The sequence below is a fragment of the Cibotium barometz genome, chromosome 29 (assembly GCF_041138505.1).
Source record: "Cibotium barometz isolate CiBa-2024 chromosome 29, ASM4113850v1, whole genome shotgun sequence".
NCBI lineage: Eukaryota > Viridiplantae > Streptophyta > Polypodiopsida > Cyatheales > Cibotiaceae > Cibotium > Cibotium barometz.
In genome coordinates this window covers 7,267,044-7,290,604 of record NC_141074.1, presented here as the reverse complement: position 1 = coordinate 7,290,604, position 23,561 = coordinate 7,267,044, and the positions used below count along the sequence as shown (strand labels likewise).

The 23,561-nt window shown below is 43.2% G+C and overlaps 1 protein-coding gene across 2 annotated transcripts; it reads left to right on the top strand.

Moving 5' to 3' along the window:
• The first annotated feature begins 1,519 nt into the window (after nt 1–1,519).
• Nucleotides 1,520–20,587, top strand: LOC147621792 (phosphate transporter PHO1-3-like). Of its 2 annotated transcripts, XM_086822815.1 has the most exons (14): nt 1,521–1,772; nt 2,890–3,187; nt 3,282–3,417; nt 3,590–3,638; nt 3,760–3,831; nt 13,028–13,157; nt 13,319–13,439; nt 13,578–13,818; nt 14,025–14,132; nt 18,040–18,084; nt 18,174–18,326; nt 18,427–18,705; nt 18,804–18,940; nt 19,876–20,586. In XM_086822815.1, exons 2-14 carry the CDS (start codon nt 3,019–3,021, stop codon nt 19,973–19,975), a joined length of 1,740 nt encoding a protein of 579 aa, XP_086678941.1. In that variant the 5' UTR covers nt 1,521–1,772; nt 2,890–3,018; the 3' UTR covers nt 19,976–20,586. The 2 variants fall into 2 exon arrangements, with proteins under 2 accessions (XP_086678942.1, XP_086678941.1); XM_086822816.1 differs by lacking the exon at nt 14,025–14,132 and having other exon boundaries at nt 1,520–1,772; nt 19,876–20,587.
• The last annotated feature ends 2,974 nt before the right edge of the window (nt 20,588–23,561 follow it).

Here is a 23,561-nt window from a genome sequence, read left to right as displayed (position 1 = left end):
AGCGAGGAGCCTCTTTCATGTCCCATGTGTTATAGGGAGATTTGGGATCAATTGCAGAGTTGCATGGCTGCTTTTGAGCCCATTCCAAATCTACATCAGTCAAATCCATGGGAGGATTGGGCATTATTGGGACGTGTGACTCTTTGCATGCTTGCCTCACAAAACAGACTGATTTCCTTTCGATCAGCGAGCCTCTTTCATGTCCCATGTGGTTAGAGGGAGATTTGGGATCAATTGCAGAGTTGCATGGCTGCTTTTGAGCCCATTCCAGATCTACATCAGTCAAATCCATGGGAGGATTGGGCATTATTGGGACGTGTGACTCTTTGCATGCTTTCGCAAAGTGATGTTTATCGCATGCAGATCAAAAAGAAATCGTGGACGCATCCGCATGCAAATAAAAAATGGCATTTACGAAAAACAGCTTCTTGGTTGCAAACGACAGTGTTTCGGGGATGGCGCTCAGCCCTTCCCTTCAAAGCCAAGGTCTTCATTTGGTGGGTGATGATTGGTGGGTTGCCATTAGTGGATGCTCTTCGTAAAAGACACATCTCTAATGGTACATGCTTCTTCTGCACTACCTACCCGGAGAATAGTCATCGTAGGTTCCTTGTGTGTCCAGTGGCCAGACATATTTGGACATATCTTTCAGCTATCTGGAGATCCATGACATCTGCTACACTAACTCCACGTCAGTAGGTTTTCGGGTAGCACCACGGCCACCATCCTCAACACTTCGACATGCTCTTTGATTTCATGAGATTTTGGGGTTTATGGCATAAGTGGACAATGAGGAATGCTTTCCTCTTTGATGCTCAGCATGGAGTTCATGGCCATGTAGGCCATCTGCGAGGGCTACTTTTATCTTTGGTGTCGGTTGGTCATCTCACTAGGGAGCATGCTGATCCCTAGTGTGCAGCTACGCGTATAGTGTCGGTTGGTCATCTCACTAGGGAGCATGCTGATCCCTAGTGTGCAGCTACGCGTATAGTGTTAGGGCCTCCTCGGTAGAGAGCTTGAGAGGCTTGCTCTTGTGGCAGCTCTTTTCCTTGGTGTTTGTTGACCTTCTGTATGTGTTGTTTTTTCGTAATTAATATATATTACCCATTACGAAAAAAACAAAAAAGAGAAAGAGTTCATGCCAAAAAAGGAAATTACTATTTTGACATTCCAAAGGCTCATAACTTTGTAGAAAGCTTTGTAATTATATCAAATTTTTAGCTGGTTCGCATTAATTAGTCAATTTTGTATTTAGCATATTATTTAAGGCCCCAACCAATATTTAGGGAAGAAAAGAGAGCGTTTAAAACACTTTCCGCTAGCGAGCCTAATAAATTCTTTATTTGATTTTTTGTTTCCTTCTTGAAATTACTGCCTTGAATTCTACTTTGTGAACATTTTAATTACATAATCAATCATTCAAATTCAAATGCTTATTAAATGTGTATGGTAAGTTCTTTTTTCGGGTAAGAATAACAATATATAATAATTCATTAGAGGTTCTTTTTTCTCCAGACTGCAAAAGAGAGAGAACGGAGGAACAGCGCCACCCATACGTTACCGCACAAGCGCAGGTGCGAGAGTGATGACGGATTGGGTGTTTTTTTCATCACCACCACCATGTGCAAGAGTAGAAGAAGGAGAAAGCATGCGCGGCGTGAAGAAGCAGCAAAGGCCTTGCATTCTGCAAGGCACAACAGCGAAATGGCGTGAATGGTTCGTACTCACCCACCATTCCCTCTTCTGCGGGAAAACGCACGCAGGGCAAAAAGGTACCACCCCATCACCCCCTGTATGTGTCTGTGTGCCACAGAGAGAGAGAGAGAGAGAGAGAGAGAGAGAGAGAGAGAGAGCCCATTTGATCTCAAAACCGACCATACTATGCAAAAAGCCAGAATCCTAGGGGGAGGGGAACACTCCCCTCCTTCACTTGCTAAACGCATGGATCCCCTTTCCCCCCCCTCCTGCAAAAGAAATCTCGCATTTCCCCAAGCTCAAAACTCCGCCTATGGTTTTGGATGTTACTCCCATGGGTCCTTGATGCTTCTGTCTGGACAGTGGGCTCGTTCTTTCATTGTGTCTGCAGAAAGAAAAGAGTGTAGAGTATTGGATTTGAGTATTGATGTTATCATACTCATATCAGCATACTCTCATGCTTGACCCTTGTTGCATCACCCATGCTTTTTTCACAAGAACAGCATTCAAATCATGCTGAGGATAACATGAAAATGAAAATTCAAAACCACCAACATCTGCAAGAGATTGAAGTGAAGAAAACATCCATAAGTCATCCCTTTATTGGCAGCTCCTTGTGTCCTAGTTCACCTTGCGTAGAGCTTCGAGGCCCTGCTCTCTCCAACATTAATCCTATGCAGATCATCCAGGTTTAGAGGACGTGAAGCACAACCAGTCCTCCTCGTCGTGAAAACACTAACGATGGTTAAATTTGAAAAACAATTGAGAGAGCAACTGGTGCCAGAGTGGAGGGAGGCATATGTTAATTACAAGGAATTGAAGCAGGACCTGAAACAAATAAGAGAAACTTGTGAGAAGCACCAACATATGCAACATAAGGAATGCATGAAGCCTAGTCACAATCACAGTATACCTCAGGAACATATTCTGAGCTCTTTTCCAAGCCCTATGCAAAATTTTAGGCAGCTCAAACACCACAGGTGGTCTCTTTGGTCACAGGGTAGGATAACGATGGTAAGCTAATGTGCCCCCCTGCCACCCCCCCTCTCCCTTTCCCTCCCTCTTCCTCCCTTTTTCCTTTCCCTCAGCTACTCACCAAAGATGGCATGTTTTGTGATCCCAAAATGCAATCATAATGCATCAGGAAGCTCAAAACCTCACTAGCTTTGTATTTTTCTGTGCTGAGTGAAACAGGTCATACACCATAGCAGATCTGATGCATGTGGTGCAGGAGAGGACTTGTTTGAGACAGAGCTCCTTGGAGCTGCATTTAGAACTGAAGCGCAAAAGTTGTTTTTCAAAAGACTCGATGCACAACTCAATATGGTGAACAAGTTTTACAGATGGAAAGAGCAGGAATATATCACTTGGGCAAGCCAGCTCCAAAGGCAGATCGACATCCTTACTGAAATAAGAGGAGGGTTATTGTGCAAAAGAAAAGATGATTCCTCACTAGCGGATGATGAAGATGGTGATCATAGAGTTACTCTCGGTATGTAGAGCCCTTTTATATGAAATGCTTTACCAATTTGAGATCTCATTGGCACAAAATTTTGTCTAATTAGGCCACTTTAATATAATCATAGACAAAGGTACAGAGCTTGGGGGCAAGAGATCAGATATTGTCTACATGTCCAAGTCCAAGATAAACCGTTTTGAAAAAGTGCTGCGGGGATCTTTTACGGAGCTATATAGAAGCCTTGGACGACTGAAAGACTACAGGTAAGGAAATTCTTCAAAGAAGGTAGGGCTAGAATTCGTAAGAAGGGCCAAGACTGAAACAACTATTTAGGGGATACATCTCATAGGTGGAGGATTTTTCTACATGTATGGCTGCAATTGATTCCCTATTGGCATATTTAAATGTTGGTTTTGTTGTTGATTGCGTATTCAGCTCCCTCAATTCGGCAGCTTTTGGAAAGATTTTAAAGAAGTACGACAAGGTAAAAGCACCTTAAACAAGAAACTCTGCATGTGCATGAACAGCTTATTGCTTGGAAAATTACAGCTACCTTTTTTAACGTCTAAGTAAACACATAAGGGTTCTATGTGTTTGTGGTGCAGATTACAGGACAGAATGCTTCCGATGTATATCTCAGAGCAGTAGAATGCTCATACTTTTCCAGTTCTGATAAGGTTAGTTCTGAAAAGAAAGCATCAGACAATTTGAGGACTGATTTTAGGCAGGCTACAACATTACTGAGATATATCATTTCCTTACCTCTGTTTTCTTCAAGTATGTATGTTATGTGTCCTGAGGAAAAAGTTAACTTCATAGTCAGCTTTTCTTCCTATTGGAGGGTGTCTCTCTCGCACTGTTTGGGCTTTGCATTGATAGGCTTGAAGCTATGATACCTGAAAACGCACATCAAGAGGTATTTAAGGGCCTTGTGCTTAACTGGTTGCCATTTCCTAGTAGCTGTCCAGGCTGTCCTAGTGTTCGCTGGTTCCTCAGCCCAGGAGCAGTCTTTCCTGTTCCATTTCATGTTGTAAGTATGGTGAGTATCTTTCTCAGACAGTTGCTGCTGCTACTTATCATAGTGTAGGGTTGAGCTACTTTACTAGAACCTCCTTATGGTACTCCAAGGAAACATTGCTGGTGCAATATGAATCAGGGTATGCTCGAAATCTGGCAATAGTGCATCACAATTAAGGAGAATGAAACTCCTTGAGGAAATTTCTATAAGGACATAATGTATAAGGGGCTGCATTTTGAGTGTGTAAAGTGAGTTTTTTTCTGTCATCTATTTTTCTCCAAAAAACAAAGTGCAAATAGCCTTGCAAAATCGTAGTTCTGAACAATCCAAAGCATTGACTGACAAGAATGGGCTATCTCCCTGAGTATGCAGGGAAGCTTCAGGTCTATTTTTGCAGCTCTGAAGGATCCTTGTTGCCAAATGGGGGATAAAGTATGGGTAGTATCTGACCGGATAGACCACAAATGGGAGGTTTGTGTGTCTTTAATGCCCTTAGTGCAATGAGCTCTTTAAACCTTTCCTACATCTAAGCTCCCTATGATTGCATAATCTGTGTCCACACTGAGTTTATGAGATATAGTATGAAGAGAGCCTCTTGTCACATACATGGCATGATTGGTGGAGCCTTTTTCATAGAAAATCCAGGTCACTGTACCCCAAGTGAGATAGCATGGCTTTGTCCTGATGTGAGATATAAGCAGTGCAATCTTCTGCATAATCTTCAAGCCTCTATGCATCCCCCATTTACTGTTATGTCCCTAGCCCTAACCCTTGGGTTTAGGGACTAATCCAGCACGGTTAGGGGAGCCCTAGGATTATGGAAAGCAAGCGGATTCAGGTGGCTAAGGTTTAGATTTAATATATCCAAGGTTATTGATTATTTATGATTGGATTGTTATTTATGGCAACAATAAGCACTATATAAGTGAGTCTTGTGGGCAGGCATTGGTGGTATGGGACGCCAGGGCTGACTGGCATGGCCTGTAGGATTGGAACCTTAGCCCCTAGGTCCGAGGAGGTTTGTGGACGCGAATCTAAGGTTGGTGGTGAGCTTGCTGAGTGCTCGCACCCCTTTTATTTGGTTTCTCTAATCTTGTTTATGCCCGTGTATTAGGTGATCCTTGGGAGGAGTCCTTCACAGTTGTTATCAAAGCATGGCAATCTTCAGTCCTAACAACTGGATATGTATGTATGGGTCATTGTTAGGGGACCGAAGATTGCTAATGGTTAGTGTTAGCCACAAGAGTTGTCAGATGTGTGGACATGTGTGAATTATTTCTCTAACATTCCAATGGTTTACCCGTAGGGTAGACCATGATATGGGGTGGAGGTGTAGTGAACCAAGACTTAGTTGGGAAAGGATTGATCACCCTAACTGGGCTTTAAAAGTCTCGAGGAAATTTTATATGGTGTGTATCCTAGTGGTATGGGATGCTAAGATTTGCAACATGAAGAGTTTCTAGGTGTGTCTAGATATTTTCTAATTTTGCTATGTCTTATCCTTATGGGGGTAGTTACCCTATGGTAGATAGAGTTATGCAAGACTTGATAAGGAAATCGGAGGGGTAATTTGGATGGGGTTGCTAGGATTGGGTGGATGAATCTTTTATCCACTTTTGTGTTGACTTGCATGATTCCTTGAGAGGCTATGAGCATTTCATTCGGTATTGGCAGTAGGTCCAAGAAGGGAGCTCCATTGATTTAGACAAGGACTCAGGGATCATTCCACCGGATAGAGTGGAAGGTAATCAGTACTATATTCGGAATTGGTTGTATGATAGAGTCTGTGCCGGATGTGTTGAGATTAGGGGAGAAATTTCTTATGTTGTGATGCTCCTACAGCACGTCATCCATAGATTCGACAGACTTGTGTTTTTCTGATCATCCTTAGTCTAATGGGTAAACGGAGAGGGTGGGATTGGGTTTTGGAGGTTATGCTCTTTGCATACGGCTCTAGGCAATCGTCCTTGAGACTTTGATAGCTCGAAGGAGTCACAATTGTGGTGCTATAGTTGGGAGTCTCTGAGAGGGAGGTATGATGTCCCCTAGGTACATGGATCTACCATATCCTAAAAATGATGGGTATTTTGTGGCAACTAGTAGATAGTTGTCGATCTGCAGCTGGATCGAGCAGAAATGGGCGGGATTGGATTTTTCCTCGGGCTTTGCAACGTGCACTTTGGATGATGGCCTGGGAGAGATTAGTATTTTCTTACAGGATGCAGCTAGAGTAGATTGGAGGGATTTCGGGAGCAGGAGAGGAGTCTCAGAAGGGGCCTAGCCTCTTTACAACGCCTTCAAGAGAGTTCCCCAGGCAGCCCGTGGATTGAGAGTCAGATTGCTGCCGCCCGCACGGAGATTCGCTCCATTGAGGAGAGGAGGGTGGAGTATAGATACCATGCCTGGGCTTCATTTTGGACTTAGGCCGGTGACAGAGTTACTAGCGATTTCTTTGAGATAGCTGGCCCCCACAGGAGGAGAGATGTTATTTGAAGGCTGCGTGGCCAGGATGGAGCTATTGTTTTTGATCTCCCACATGTGAGAGCCATCGCCACGGATTTCTTCTGATCTCTTCTCACTGGTGCCCCATTATCCCTCCAGGTGATGGATGCGCGCGAGAGAGCCTGGAGGCACACGAGAGAGGTGGTTCCTCCCTCCCTTCGGTCTTTCTTATTGACCCCTTTCACTTGAGAGGAGTTGGCGGAGGCGGTGACGGCATTACCCAGGGGCAAATGCCCGGGGGCGGATGGGCTTTCTATCTCTTTCTTTCTTCGCCATTGGGACCTCATGAAAGGTGGCCTTCACGCTGCCTTCAATGAGATTATGCTGACAGGTGCCATGCCAGAGAGGCTTACAGAGGGATTGATACATTTGATTCCCAAGGAGGGTGGTGATAGATTGGAGATCCGGCAGTGGAGACCCATCACCCTTCTAGGGACGGCCTATAAGATTTTGGCCAAGGTCATCAGCAACAAGTGACTTCAGCCTTCTCTCCCAGACTTGATCCACGACACTCAGACTAGTTTTGTTCAGGATCGGAGCATTTTGGACAACATCTTTACCTTTTGGGAGGCAACAACTTCGGCCAAGATGTGGCAACATGACCTCATTGTGCTACTCCTAGACTTTGAGAAAGCTTATGATAGGGTGGACTGGAGCTTTTTGGAGGCCACAATGAGCCGGATGGGATTCCCCATGGAGTGGATTCATGGAGTCTCAGGACTTATATTCAGCATCTCATAGCCAGGTTCTCATTCAGGGAGCCCGAGGAGACAGATTCCCCCTTTCCCACTCGGTTCAACAGGACTGTCCTCTGGCACCATACCTCTTCCTATTTGTCGCCGAGGGCATGAGTAGTTTTCTCTCCGCCCAAGAGACCGGACTTCAGGGATTGCGCCTTCCCCTCCGCACGCAGGAGGAGCTATTGGACTCAGAGTTTGCAGATGACATAGCAACCTACCTTGTTGAGATGTTGGGAATCTCCAGAGATTCGTGGAGGCGATCGAGATGTTTTGCCGTGCATCAGGAACGCAGATCAACTGGCACAAGTCGTGTGGTTTTTGGGTAGGCTCAGCACTTGCCCCAACTTGGCAACCAGTTGAGGCTTTCCAATGGATCTTGAGGGACACTCCAATCCGCTACCCTAGTTGCGAGGTTGGCATTGATATCCCTCCCGAGCAGTAGCTCGCTCCGTTCATTCTGAGTATTCGGAAGAAGCTTTTATAGCAGAGCTCAGCGAGGCTATCCTTAGTAGGTAGAGTGGTGGTGGTGAACCAGGTACGACTTGCCACCATGTGGTACATCACTTCGTGCTGGGCCTTTTCTCGGGCATGTATTGGCCAGGTACAACGTTTGATCCGGAACTTCTTGTGGGCCGGAAGTGATGGGAGGCCAGCTAGGGCTAAGGTGGCATGGAGAGTGATCATTCAGCCACATAGTAGAGGGGGGCTTGGCCCCATCGATCCCGCTATATAGAGCCGTGCCCTGCTGGGCAAGTTGATTGTTAGAGGACTCCTACCCGGTGGTGAGCCTTGGAAGGATTTCCTCTTGGTCCGGATTTTAGCCCGCACTTTGAGCCTTGGAGGCCCGTGGCCGCAGAGTACTAGATGGATCTTCGCAGAGACGCGAGCCCGTGGTTTCAGTCCTGCCTTTGAGGACAGATTCATGGCTAGTCTATTCGTGCTTGGGATCATCTCAAGCCAGCCCTTAGACAGGTTGTTCCAGTGGCCTCAGGAGGGGAGTAGCTTTGGCAGCCTTTGGTCTGGAACCCTTGATCCGTTTACCTAGTGGCCACATGCTAGGGGTCCGTCCGCATATATCCTGGGGCACCTTGAGCATGGGACCAGCCAGGTCTCTCGGAGATTGGATTGCACATAGACAGTTACCTCAGGAGGAGCAGGAGAGAGGCCTGATGGGGATCCGGGGTAGAGACAAGCTTTGCATCGACATTGACTCAGCTATTCCTCAGGAGTGGGTGACTCCTATTCCAGACCCGACCCCCCCCACCGGGTGTGGCTAGGCGTGTTTACCAGACACGATATCCTCGTGGCAGTCCATGGAGTAGGTGAGGATAGTGGCCTGCTCACTTTTTCTATTGGATCCCATGGCAGACTAGATAGGTCAGAGCACCCCTCGGAGGATTTCAGAGGCTGCACCTTGCAGAGGGTGAGGGTGATTGGTTTTTGGGCACGGGAATGGCACATAGATCCAGCATCGGCCAAGGTGGCCAGGGAGAGACTATGATGGCTATGGATTTGGGAGAGCCGACCTCTCACGCGGCTGCAGTGGGACTCCGGAGAGTGGACTTGGCATGATCCCGTAGATCAGGAGGGGACTCTGGATGCCCCCTTCTTTGCATATACATCGTGGCTTGGCCACAGGATCTAGATGCTTGAGATAGATGGCACACCGACAGCAGCAGCACATTGGCAGTCTCAAGGCCTATCACAGCGCTTCCTTTCAGATTTCTAGAAGAGGCTTTGGGACAGCTTTTGGCTGAGGAAGATCACTCTCTTTCTTTGGCTGATGGCACATAGGAGTTTGGCGGTCGGTACTTGGCTGGCAGTCGGAGGTTGGTCAGCAGCTTGCCACCCCCAGGAGTCTCAACGACATTGCCTTTGGGATTGCCTGAAGGCTCAGCAGATTCTCCGCATCTTCGCCATGGTCAGGACATCGACCCGAATCATCACTTGGGGTACTGTCGCTTGGGCCACTGAGGCTAGAGTGGGCAGGACTTATGAGGAGGATAGGGGAGGACTAGCCCTTCGGGTCTCCCACCATCGTATTGCAGTAGTACCAGTCACAGCTCCACCGGCAGGTGATTGGCGACCAGGCTCATGCCTGAGATGGGAGATTTGCAGTAGCATAGCAGCCTGGCACATTTGGTGTGCTAGATGCAGCGAGGCCATCGAGGGTATCCACACTCCGCCGGCCGAGACCATCAGGAGCATATGGCTTGATATCATTCACACCCTCCACGGTCAGTGGGGGGAAGCTGCAGGGAGGTTCTGACCGCACGCGGAAGCGGCGGGAAGCCTTCTTGAGACTTTGGAGGCCTAGCCCTTTCCTCACAGATAGAGGCGGTGACCCCATTTGGCATTACAGACCACCTATTTTATTTTTCCTCCCCCCTCCCCCTGTATGAGAAAACCTTCTCCTCACAGAGCGGTCAGCTGGAGGAGAAGCATCTCTTCCCCTTTGATTATTTGTTTCCCGCCCTTATATGAGGCGAGTTTGTATCTAGCCTGTCGTGGTTGTACTTAGCCCTTTTGTGGCTGTTTTGTCTTTAACTAATTGAAGGATCTTTTTCCCGGAAAAACAAAAAAACTAGCAGATAATTGTCTCGACGATTTTAGGTTTCCAATTCCATGAGGAGTTGGAGGATTGAAGGGATGGTTTATATTCTTCAGGGACTTGAGAAGGTTCTGGTTTTTTTTTTTTGTCTTGTTCCCACAGTCATATGTGGGAGGAACTACCTCAGTTGAGCTAGTTCCTTGATAACTGGCTATGTGGATGACATGTATAAACCTTATTTTACAAATAGTTGATGCAAGTAGCTGGATTCTTCTTCATTTATTTCCAAGAGTGGAAATGTCCTAAGTGGCGAGGAATGTTATGTACCTAGCACTAACCCTTGGGGTTACGGACTAATCCAATAGGGTTAGGGGAGCCTTGGGATTAGGAAAAGCAGGCGGATTGAGGTGGCTAAGGTTTATATTTAATAAATCCAAGGCTATTGGCTATTTATGAGACTAGACTAAGCATTATATAAGTGAGTCTTGGGTGATTATTGATTATTATGGTTTGGACCTGGACCAGGAGGACAATAATCAGGACCTAGACTAGGAGGCTTACTCCTGCCATGGATGTGGCAGAGCATGGGTAGTCTTACCGAGGGCCCATGTGGGCACGCACTAGTGGTATGGGACACTAGGGCTGACTAACATGGACTCATGGGGGTGGAGAACCTTAGCCCTTGGCTCAGGGGAGATTTACCGACGCGAACCTACGGTTGGGTGGTGAGCTTGCTTGCACCCCTTTTATTTCTCTAATCTTGTTTATGCATGTGTATTAGGTGATCCTTGGGAGGAGTCTCTCACATTTACAATGCCAACTGGACTCCACAGGGGAACAACATTGCTGCACCTATGACAGCTTGCGACTGCATGAGCTATCAACCAAAGAAAGAGGGTGATCTTCTAGCTTCTACTAGAGCTTCAAAGTCTCTTCCAAAAGTAGAAGACCTATATAGCCCTAGAGATATGGTGATTATTCATGCTCATCTTGGATCAAATCATTCCACATGATGGGATGCCTAGTAATCTCTCCAACACAGGCATCCTCAGATGCCTGTGTTGTGACTACCAAGGGGATTAAGGTTTATGTACTCATTGTTAGGGCCCTATCTCTTGGACTAATCATATACTAATGTGAAATCACCACTTTTCATCACAAAAATTGTTGCTGTATAATTAATGTGTCGTGATGATGCCAGACTTTCGGCCACATGGCTACATCACATAGAGCATATTGTCCTGTTTGGGTTATCGGTCATGGCCCAGCCCAGTCTCTAGAGCCTAGAGGTCAGATGCTTCTTGTCACAAGGTAAAGGAACATGCACGCTGCTGAAACTATAAAAGAAAAAGGCATGTTCAGACTCAGAGTTCGATGAAGGGTTTAAATCTTCAATCATGAATCATGATTGTCATTGGTTGCTATGGAGTTCCAACAGAACCAAACTTCCAATTTCCAGCCTGATACTTTCATAGGCCATGTACATCAAGAACTTGAAACCCTTCACATGCATGCACCTGATCTACCTGTGTGCATCCCTAAATCTCACAGTCGCTTCTGGCCTTTCTCCATGCCCACAATGGCCAGCATTCTCCTGAGTGAGAAACTGGGAAGGTGTTACTCTGCTCTGTAAAATAAATTTTATTGATAAAGCCCACTTCTCTCTCATGTGAGCGTATTCTTTCAGCATCCATACAGCCACCTTTGGAGATAAATTTAGCAGCCAGACATTATAGATTTAGCCCCGACAGCTCAGAAAAGGTGCAAAAGATCTTCAGGGCCTTCATCCTATAGTAGCACTTGCATCTTGGAGGAGAAGAATTCAGACTTTGCTTTGTTTCCAGGCCCAGACTTTTTCCTGTTGGTGGAAGGATTGTCATGGACAGACAAAGATGCATTGGATCTAGAAGATCAAACTTCTCATTATAAGGAGGAGCACACCCTGGGAGGAGAATTGGTGGACCAATCCTCATTAGGTTCACCGCCCTACGGATCCCCACAATCATGTTCAGACTCTTCATGATGCGGAAGTCGCTTCAGGCATCTTATGTAAACGATTTTTACCGATTATCCTGCCACTCAGTATCTCAAAAGATTAAAAGAGCAGTCAATTGGAATATGATTAACGACTTAGGTTCTAAAACAACCCAAAAGCAGGTTTAATTTGAAAAAAAACCAGAAAGGAAATTCATGGCCTAATGCTTTATTCCAAGCACTGGTAATTTCATCTAACTTCTGGTCAGGTACTTGAAACCCTGGCTCCATAGTGCAACTCTGCCAACTTACTTGAAACGTCTGTCATCATCCAGCTTCTGGTGAACGGACCATCATAACACATGCATGATGAATCCACTCTCTCAACTTCTTATAAGGGCAATGGTGATTGGGCACATGCACACTAGCCACTCTGAGTTCACTTGAGTTGCTTTGCAATAAGCCAAACTTACTGCTTCAGTTTCTCTTTCTATGGAGGTGTTTAGACTCTCAGATTATTGTTCATTTTCAGCTTTCAGGTTTCATATCCTATAGAACCATGTACACAAGTTTATCATGGTAAAAACCCAGCATAGTTGCATTCCGTACTCACACTCATCCTCTTGATCTGTACAATACTTTGCATACCATACGCATACTGTACGGGGCGTTCCATATGCCGTACAAACCGTGCAAGCTTCTATATAAACTTTGAAGTTCTTATTTGTCTTAGACCTTCAGGTGGCCCCTATGCCTCAACCATGCATGCCATATACTCTCCCATGTAACCTGCACATGTATTATGTTTACACAAATGTTTTCAATCTACCATAATGTGTATTTATACTATAAAAAGTTGCGTACTTAACACACCTTATCTTATCAGTACTTTCTCGTATTGAACAGGTATTGTGCCTATTGCGAGTGTAGCTTTAAGATCTTTCAGTGGTTGTAATGATCACACTGCACATATTAACACAAAAGCTTATGGGCTAGTGCCAAATCTCTTTCAACCAATCTATATTATTGCTATTTTTTATGATCATGAATTGTCATTGTATGTGACTTGTGATCCTCATACTTTGCAGGTGATGAAGGTAATGGACAAGGTGGAGTCCCTGTTTACACAACATTTCACTAAGAATAACCGCCGTGAAGCTCTTGCTTACCTGAAGCCGACACGACAAAGCAACAGTCACAAATTGATGTTTCTCTTAGGTAGATTGTTCAGATACAAGTTTTTTGTGTCCAGCCCTTTACTAGAGTGAAGCATGACTATGATTATAAATCAGCTTCAACTGGATCCTGACCTATAATCTTGGTTATATGTCAGTCATGACATTTACAAGAATTTCAAAGAGACTGTCTTATATCTGCAGGGCTCTTCTCTGGATCTTCAATCATTCTTCTTGTGATATTTGTTCTTCTTATCACCATACAGCACCAAAGGAAGCTGCCTGCTGGATTGACCTACCCACAATTTGATTTTTGCACTACTAGGTAAACTTTCTGTTAAATGTCAAATATGAAACAAGTATATCTACTCAAGAGAATCTTTGCATGGATAGCTCATTAAAGACCCTAGTGAATCAAGTCTATAACAAGACTCTGACTTTGATTGTTTTTATACATATGCAGCACACTCGGTCTGCTCTTTCTCCACTTGTACATGTATGGCTTCAATGTGTTTATTTGGAAACGGGTTCACATCAATCATGCAGTCATCTTGGAGTCTGCACCAGGGAAGAAACTTGGGTCATGTGATATTCTACTGTTGAGCACAGCATTTACGACTATACTGCTGGGTGGTATGGTTATGCAGCTTGTCTTCTATAGCAGTGCTGCTAAGACTTCAGCGCTTCCACTCACCATTATGCTCGTGAGTTTCTCCCATATTACTAACTTGGGCACTTACGTGCACCTATCTGCTTGTTATTGAAAGGAAGGGCGTTGTCAGTATGTCAGTTTGTTCATGCATAGTGGTTCAACTTTCCTCTCAAGCCCGGCGGTCTCCCCATAGTTTTGATCTCACATCTGGTCTTTGTATTACATTACTTAGTTGTTCACGTGAACTCCAAACTGCAGGTACTTTGTTGTCTATTTCTTGTTCTTCCCATTGATGTTTGCTGCAAATCAATTCGGTTTACATTCCTTCAACATTTATGGCACATTATATGTTCTCCTCTATACAAGGTTCTCTCTCTCTCTCTCTGAGTTACAGTTCATACATGGATCACATGTACCATTTCATGGTCTTAAAGACCCTTTGGATCTTTTTGAAGATGTTCATAAAATCTTTCTTCCTCCCCCCTCACATCCCACTCCCCCCCGCGCCCCCCCCCCCCCTCCCTTCCTCCCCACCCCCTCCCTCTCCTCCTCTCAATAGGATGTCAAAAGAATCATCTCTCTTCATACAGAAATGGAGTATGTCATAAATCACTCCCATAGGAAATGAAACAAAACTATCAGATATGGCCACAGAACATTGATCAATTGCCAATGAGGTGATAGCTTAAGTGGTAGAGATTTTTGTCTAGGACCACCAGTAGGTCCTGGGTTCGAAACCCCACATCGTGCTTCCTTGGAGGCATTACCTATGGGCGGAAAAAAAGCGCCTATGGGTGGTGAAAAATTGGTAACTACGGGAGGATCTTGGGCCTAAGGCCAGTCAGGGAAAAAAAAAAGAACATTCAGAGATGCTCCCATCTAGAATAGCCATGCACCCTAGCCAGTTCTTCACAGATGCAAGGTTACTTGAGAACATGCATGTCACATGCACTTAGGATCTCAATGGGGCAGCTCAATGTCACATTTCAGAGGCTATGAAACACGGGAGCAAGGATCTTGGAACCAAATCACTATTGATACAATGAACGAAAACGGAATGACAACAACAACATTCACAACGCTATAAAGATGGACATAAAAATTGTGTACACGTTTGGGCTGGAATAATGCCCCCCTCCCCCACCCCACCCCGCTGTTAATTATGTATCAGGAAGGAGTTCTTGATATACAAGCTGTAAAACGTTGTGGCTTCAAAAAAGTCTTTTTTCTGAATTTATCCCTGGATTCTTCTTTTATCGGGCAGGCACCACCAATGGTTCTTCAATAGGGCAGGCACCACCAGTGAGCCTACATAATGTTTCTGTGGCATAAGGAGGGTTAGCCAAGGAGGTCTATAGCACAATGTGGGTGTGTATTGACGTCTTCATTCACAATCATCACTTGTACTTGAAGTACAGTTGTTACACTTCTTTCTTGTACATAATATAGACAATAGTTTAGGACTCTTATATGTGCTACGTGTATCTATTCACTACTTCTCTCTCTAAACCCTACCACATAGGCATGAGTGTTCTATAGAAGGGCTAAATTGTGCTAAGATACCTAAAGATTGGGTATCACTAGTTGTGATAATTTTAGGGGGAACATTTCTAAGACCGCCGTCCAAACGGAACGTGCCCACTATGAGTTTGTGGTTAGGCCTTTTGGTTTCACTAATGCAGATGCACGTTCAATCGGATAATATGCTTGTTTTTAAACCATTGGTTGGCCAATGTGTTTTCATATTCCTTGATGACATATTGGTATTTTCAGCTATAGAGGAACATCATGAGAAGGATATTGAAAAGGTTTTATAGATCTTGAAAGACATTAATTGGGCCGTACATTAATGCTCTTGACAATAACATCGAAGCATAGCAATCATAGTCTTGTTCATGCTCTTTGTCTGATCATCTGCCGGGGTGTGGAAAGCGACACTGAACTGTACTTCATCCCCATACCATAGAACACAGCATTCCAAAATGCATTTGTGAACTTTGGAACCCTATTTGAGTCCTCTTAGAAGGTCCATGCAACCGAACACCTCACGGATGAGCAACCTGGCCACCTCTTGGGCATCCACATTTGATTCCATGAGATGAGGCATTTGATCCACCACATTCGAAATACAATCATTTTGAAATCTCTGGCTCTTTTGTAGCCCAACTACGAAATCCATAGAAATGTCCTCTCATGGCGGCTTGGGGACTGGCAACGGATGAAGCTTTCTGACCGGTTTCTTGGTGTTAGGTTTGGATGTCTGACAGACCTGATAGAATTGCAAATACTTATGCATGTCTTGCTTCGTTTGGGGCGAGAATAAGAGTCTAGTCAAGTTCTTATGTCCTGAAACAACAATTCCAAGGGCTGCTTGTAGAAGCCTCTACTGGAAATGGCTGTCCTTGACCACACTAAGGAAGTCCTTATAGTACAACCATTTATAGCAAATTACATACTTTGAAGCAATGCTGTGCATGCAGTTGCTATACGGTGCTTTAATCAATATCCTCCCCGTATATAACCTTCATAGGTACAAAGTAATTGTTGTGCAGGGTATGGCCTTGTGCGAAGGGCATCAACAAAGGGCGTGCACCACAAAAGCTCTTGGTCATATGTGGAAATCCCAACTTGGCCCACGGAGCTTTTAACTTTCATAGGTGGTTAACCGGGTGCCCGTGTTGCTGCAATATGGCTCCAAGTCCACCACCAGTGGCAGCATAGAATATGGTGAATGGTTTGTTCAAATTTGGAAGTCGAAGAACGAGAGCTGATTACATGAGTACCTCGAGCTTTTTGAAAAAACCCTATTCCATTGGGGTCCAACAAAACCCTTAATCCTCCTTCATAACGTTTGTAAGAGAATTCGCCTCTCGAGCATATTGCTCCAGAAAATACCAATAAAACATAGTCAAGCCCACAAATACGAAGCTTGTGGTAGGGATCCATCAAAATCCCATCTGAGGACATGACATGGCCGAGAAAAGTGACCTTTGATACATAAAACTCCTCCTTTGGATGAAGCTGAACTGCATGGCCAACTCCAAATGCCATGATGTTCCTCCTTGGACTCGGTGAAGTCTAGAATGTCGTCCGAGAACACAATGACAGAGTATTCCAAATACGGCTGAAAGTTTTTATCTTGTTGAAGGTGCTAGGCTATTGGTCTACCCAAAGGACACGAGGAGGAGCTTACACAACCCAAATGACATTTAAAATGCGGTCTTTCGAATGTCGTTGGGTGAAATCTGCATGTGATGATCGTGAGACTTAAGATCCAACTAATTGAACCACTTGGCACCTGCAAGCTGATCTAGCAAGCCATCGTTTGATCGAGCGTAAAAAGTTCTAAGGAAATCTTTTGTGTTAGATGATTATTTGTAAGAATTTTATTGAGAGGGTTAGACTCAAGGGTGTGGTCACTTTCTTTGAGTTCATAATTGGTTTTTAGAGCTCGATTCTTTAGAATAAATTAGAATGTCAAATGATTAGTAACGTGATGAATCCCTTGAGCGTATTGGAAGTTGGCAGGGGTTAATTCTTAAGGGATCTTTGCCAATGTTGTAGACTTTCCAGCACAAAATCTAAAGAATGTTGTTTCGGAAACACAGCACTACCAATTGCATACTTGCTAGCATCGGTTTTAACCACAAGTGGATTACTCGGAAACGTTATATGCAACATAGAGGCAATGGTCATGATGCTGCAAATCCTTAAAGCTTATGTCCATTTACTTTGTCCAGTTAACATGTCTATATATAACTACCTTATAGAAGTCATCTATTCCTATTTCTTTCAAAAGATTAAATAGAGTCAATGCTAGTTTTGTATAATTATAGACAAATGCTAGTTTTGTATAATTATAGACAAATGTTTGAAAGATTTGTATGAAGCCTAAAAAAGACTTCACCTTTGTGTATAGTTTTCAATATGGACCACTATATGACAACCAATTTATCACAACATTAGTGATAACAAATGGTAAAACCAAGAACCCAGAATCTCTTGTATGAAACACTGTTTTGGGAACATTCTCCTCCCTAATCCAAATTGATGGTATCCCATTCTAACATCAATCTTGGTGGAATACTTGTACCATGGAGTCCATCTCTGAGGGTATCCATCGTTGGCAAAGGATACTTGCTCGTAACGGTGACTAACGGTGACTTTGTTGAGAGCCTATCGATCAATGAAAATTTTGTTTTCTTCTCCTATATTAATTATTTTAATCCTGATATGGGCAAACATAAATACACATTTATATAAACATATGCAGGTTACATTTTCTGATTTTTTTCTTGCTGATCAACTTACAAGCCAGGTACGCTTGAAAGTGCAGCCAAAGATGGTATGAGATTTGCAAAATTACTCGTAAAAGATTAAATGAAGCTTTGGAGTCATATTTTGCAGATCACAGCCTTTCAAAATTTTGCATGGATTTTGTGCTACTACATCTGTAGGCACTTGAAGATACAGGAGAGTGTGGCTTGCAAGGAAAACATGCTGTTCCAAAATTTGTCGTATTTCGTGTCTGTTTTACCATACTGGTGGAGGCTAATGCAGGTAGTTAAAAAAATATCTCTTGTGCACAGCATAGCTAGGGCAGATGAGAGTGGTCATACAACTAAGGCTAAAACATGCTGTTGTGCTTATGAATAAACAGTGCCTGAGAACATGGCTAGATGAGGGTGATCTGTCACAAATTGCAAATGGGGGAAAATATCTATCAGCCTTAGTGGCAATTGTAACCAGGGTTACCTTCAAAAACAATAACTCTAGAAAGTGGCTTACAGTATTTGTGGTCTCATCAGCATTTGCGACATGCTATCAGCTTTATTGGGACATAATCGTTGACTGGGGTTTACTTCAGCACAAGTCAGTTAACCGTTGGCTTCGAGACAAGTTAATCTTGAGACAAAGATATATTTACTTCGTATCTGTGGTATAAAACAGACCTTTAATCAATGTTTTTTTCTGTGTGAGCGAGTTAGCAGCAGGTGGGGGAAGGGTTTAATGGAGCTTCATGTTGCTTATGTTTAGGGTATCAATACCATTTTGCGGCTAGCTTGGCTCTTCTCAGTGCTGCACCTGCAGGATAACTGGATTGATCACAACATGGTTGACTTCTTGTTTGCATCAATGGAAGTCTTCCGTCGTGGTTTATGGAACTTCTTTCGGTGAGACCACTGTCCTCTCTTGACTTCCCCCCCCCCCCCCCCCCCCCCCTCTCTCTCTCTCTCTCTCTCTCACCATCGGCAGATTCGAGCCATCATTACCGCCACCAGAGGAGTTTACCGCGAACGATTCAGCGGTTCAGCTTTCAGCTCTTAGCTCTCTTAGGATGTTACTATTTTCATTCTTTCTTTCAGATTTGTCATGATGAGACATCATCATCATCAGTTGTACCTTGTTTTGGTCTCATGGGCCATTTTGGCCTTTAGGAGACGTTAATATATCTTTCTTTCTTTTCTTTCTTTCTCTCTCTCTCTCTCTCCCCCCCCCCACCCACCCCACCTTAGAGTAGATCCATCTTTGGTAGCAACTTGACCAAAGGCGGCTTGGTCTCCTCCCCGAAGACGGTACAATTATGTCGGCAAATGACCTAGATGTCGTCCGGGAGCCTGTGGGGATTTAAACTCGGGCCCAAACCCACTCCGCTAGGCTACACACCCATTGCCTCCTCCTCTCAGGAGAAGCTGCTAGACTCTGAGTTTGCAATATCCACAAACCATGGCAAGCGCAATCAGTGCAAGCAGGAGTACCATCTCCTGAATCGCCAATTTAACTTACTAGCTCTCTAGAACCCCTAGAAACTGTCGAGTGTCGAGTTGCCAGCTTTCAAGCTGGGTCCCATAAGAGAGAACCTGCCATATTAACCCATAAGGATATCAACCCTGTAATCCATGAAAGAAATCTTTTTTCATAGAGGCATGACTACGCTATAATTATGACTTGATAATCATTGGACATATATCTATCAATTCCATAGTTGATGAATCATGAGGGGTTGACATGTTTAGTTAAAAGATTTGGCTGGCTGGTGTCCAAAAATTGTTGTTGTTTAAAACTTGAATGTGATCATCATTACTTACCCCTCTTGGACTGCGTGCAGTTTGGAGAATGAGCACTTGAAGAACATGGCCAAGTACAGGGCCGTCAAGGCAGTGTCTTCACCATTTGGAGATCTCCAGAACGAGTGTACTATGCTATAAAGTCATTTCAATACTACTTGTAGTATCCTCTAAACACAAGTTATTTGAGTAAAACCCAATAGCTCTTGGCTAATCACACGTAAGGCTACTTTTTATATATCTCTTGCTTTTAGGGAGTCCTCCAACTCCTCCCAAACCCTCAAAGTGAATGGTAAACCCCGAGAGGACACTACCTCTTACAATGGGTTGTGCAATGAGGAATGTCAAGGCATAGTGTTGAAAGCAAAATAGTGAAATCCAGTAGTGTCATCTACAAGTTCATCCCATGGAGATGGAGTGTAGACACTCTGTTAGACAAAAGGAAGGAGAGCAATTGAGCTAGGTAGCCATATTAGTGACACCTAAGGAATTCTCACTACAAGCCTTCGTTAGGGCACTTTAACATCAACATTTTTCAATGATTTTGATGCATATGCTTGACCACATTGGAGCGATACTATTTTTAGCTCTACTTTGTAAAAATCACAATTTCAACTATTAAAAGTATGTACCCCTAAAATAGTGATACAGCAACCTCAAGAAAATTTACACACTCACTCTAATTTTATGACATAATTTTAGCCAATGGACAAAAGACACCTCATTGAACTCTATTTACCTTCACGACTCTCCTAGTAGACATAGACTCATTCAAAAGTGGGGGTAAGTAAGGAAATTAAGCTCCTCACTCATTGACTTGGCGATCTTTTGGAGCCCTCTTTTTGGGAGAGAAAATTAACCATTATTATATTCGAGATTGACCCACCAAATTTACTCTCTTTTATATATGGAGATATATGAACATATGCTGAGCTTGAGTTGGTTAACCAGGCCATTGAGAGCCTACAATTGCACTTATGATTCTCTAACTACTACATTGACTCTTGCCCAACTATTCAGTGAGTGCATTTGCCCAATTATTTGGTTAAAGAACACCATCAAACCCATAAACTATTTTCAATGCCTTTTTAGAGGGTCTAGTCGTAAAGATACATTGTGAAGAGACATCATAGAAGGCAAGGAAATCAAAGCCATAAAATGTTTACATTCTTCTGCAAGAACATTGACACTCTTTGGACCAAATTCCATATGAAATTAGTAAAGAGGCAAGAGATATGCATCTTTAGCATGCTTAGAGGAAAGCTTCTATACACATTTTTTGGCATGTACACACAAAGTCTATTGTCTTTTATTTATTAGTTAGATCAATCATATAGCGCACTATTTAGGCCAATCAATTGATTGGAGCATGGTAGAAAGGCATCAGAATTGGATTTTCATATGCCATATCAAAATGCTACGAGGCTTGGAGAGAGGTAGCACCCAAGCTTATCTAGAGGCTAGGATACATTGGGAATCATTAATCTCATGCATTTAACATTTTCATAAGCCATATGAAAATGCTTGGATACATCATTGTATTGACTTGTCAACGAGGTTTGCAGAGATGTAGCACCCATGCAAAATCATTGAGATTTACAGGAAGCCAAAGTATGTAACATGCATGAGATTGAGACTCAAAAGCATGCCATTCTTTGATGCCACCCAACATATTACAAGAACTTTTCTTGCATAAGCGTCAAAATACAAAGACATAGGGGAAATATAATGAGATGAAAAACGGTAGAAGAGGATGAGAGGACCATGGCTAAACATGGTTCTGTCTTTATCCTTGTAATGTCACGTAGTGATGCTAAACTAGAGAACAACAATTAGGAGACACAATGAGACCCAACCAAAGCAAAGCTTAAGACATCTTCACATCAAGTCATGACCTCCCAGAAATTGAATGCATCTTGAATTTTTCTCATAAAATATTAGAGACACATAGCATCTAAGCTAGAGAACAATGATTAGGAGACACAATGAGAATTTCAAAGCGTTTCGGGCCTGTTTTGGCTTTGTAAGATTTCCATAGTTGGCATCCCATGAAAGTGTCGATTTTGACTATGTATGCCCGATTTTCGGTTGGAGAAAAGTTGTGGAGAAATTTGGTTGTGGAAAAGTTTGTGTAGAGAATTTAACATTTGGAGGATGTTAGCGAACGAATGTTGATAGGTGTACGATACTGCTCTGTTGGAGATCACAAGTTTGCTTAAGTGTAGACGTATTTACAAGCACTATTTGGTAAGTTGTCTAACACTCTATCCCAGATTGTTATAGCGAAGCTAGATAAGTATAACTTCCAAACATGCAAATTCAAAATGACTAGTTTCCTAATGGGAAAAGGATATTGGGGGTGCATCATAGGTGATGAAAAGAAGCCAAATATTGCTAAAGAAAATCCCACCCTAGAGTAAGTGTAGGCATATAAAGCATAACATGAAAGATCCAGAAAGGTGTTGTACTGTCTGTTAGTGTGATACACTCTATGATTATACATAAACAGGATGCAAAAATACCTAAGTAGCCTTGGGACACCTTGGTGAAGATGTACAAGTATAAACACTCAAGCTCAAAAGTGTTAATTTTGATTATGTATGCCCAATTTTTGGTTAGAGCAAAGTTGTGAAAGAAATTTGGTTGTAGAATAGTTTGTGCAGAGAATCTGAGATTTATAAGTTGTTGGTGGATGTATGTTTATGTGAATGTTTCATATACAATTGTAGTATAATAGGTGTGCGGTACGACTCTATCGCTCTGTTCTAGAGATCGCAAGTTTGCTATAAGTGCAAAAGTATTTATAAGCACTATTTAGGTAAGTTGGTGCATTTGATAGTCTATCCTAGACTGTAAGCGAGAAGCTGGATAAGTCTAACTTCCAAGCATGGAAGTTTCCTAATGGGAAAAGGCTATTGGGAGTTCATTATATACAAATGATGAAAAGGATCTAGAGTTTGCTGAAGAAAATCCTACCCCACAACAAGTGCAAGTATATAAAGCATAGCATGAAAGAGCAAGAAAGGTGATGTACTCATTATTTATTAGTGTGACAGATTCTATGATTATGTATATACATGATACAAAAATTCCTGGGACACCTTGGTGATTGAAGATGTATAGTATAAATACTCATGCTTGAAAGTGTTGATTTTGACTATGTATGCCCAAGTTTTGGTCAGATCAAAGTTACAAAGGAAATTTGGTTCAAAGAATGTGAGATTTACAGGTTGTTGGTGGATGTATGTTTGTGTGACTGTTGCAATTGCAGTATAATAGGTGTATGTTGCTGCTCTATTGGAGATCGCAAGTTTGCTACAAGTGTACAAGTATTTAGAAGCACTAGTTGGTAAGATGTTGGTAATCATGCTTGACAATCTATCCCAAGTTGTGAGTAAGAAGCTAGATAAGTATAACTTCCAAGCATGGAAGTTCAGGATGACTAGTTTCCTAATGGAAAAAGGATATTGGGAGTTCATCATAGGTGATGGAAAGGAGCAAGAGATTGCTAAAGAAAATCTCACCCCATAGCAAGTGCATACATATAAAGCATAGCATAAAAGAGCCACAAAGGTGATGTACTAGTTGTCTGTTATAGTGTGACAAACTCCATAATTATGCATATATAGGATGCATAAACACCTAAGGAGGCTTGGGACACCTTGGTGAAGATGTACAAACTCAAGCTCGAAAGATGTAGCTACAGAAGCTGCATAATGTGACAACA

Excerpts from the sequence above, each read along its gene's own strand:
- LOC147621792 (XM_086822815.1), top strand. The coding sequence starts at position 3,019 with ATGGTGAACAAGTTTTACAGATGGAAAGAGCAGGAATATATCACTTGG. Across the intron at positions 18,327-18,426 it reads ACTGGTGGAGGCTAATGCAG|TGCCTGAGAACATGGCTAGA; the intron begins GTAGTTAAAAAA and ends ATGAATAAACAG. Across the intron at positions 18,706-18,803 it reads ATATTTACTTCGTATCTGTG|GGTATCAATACCATTTTGCG; the intron begins GTATAAAACAGA and ends GCTTATGTTTAG.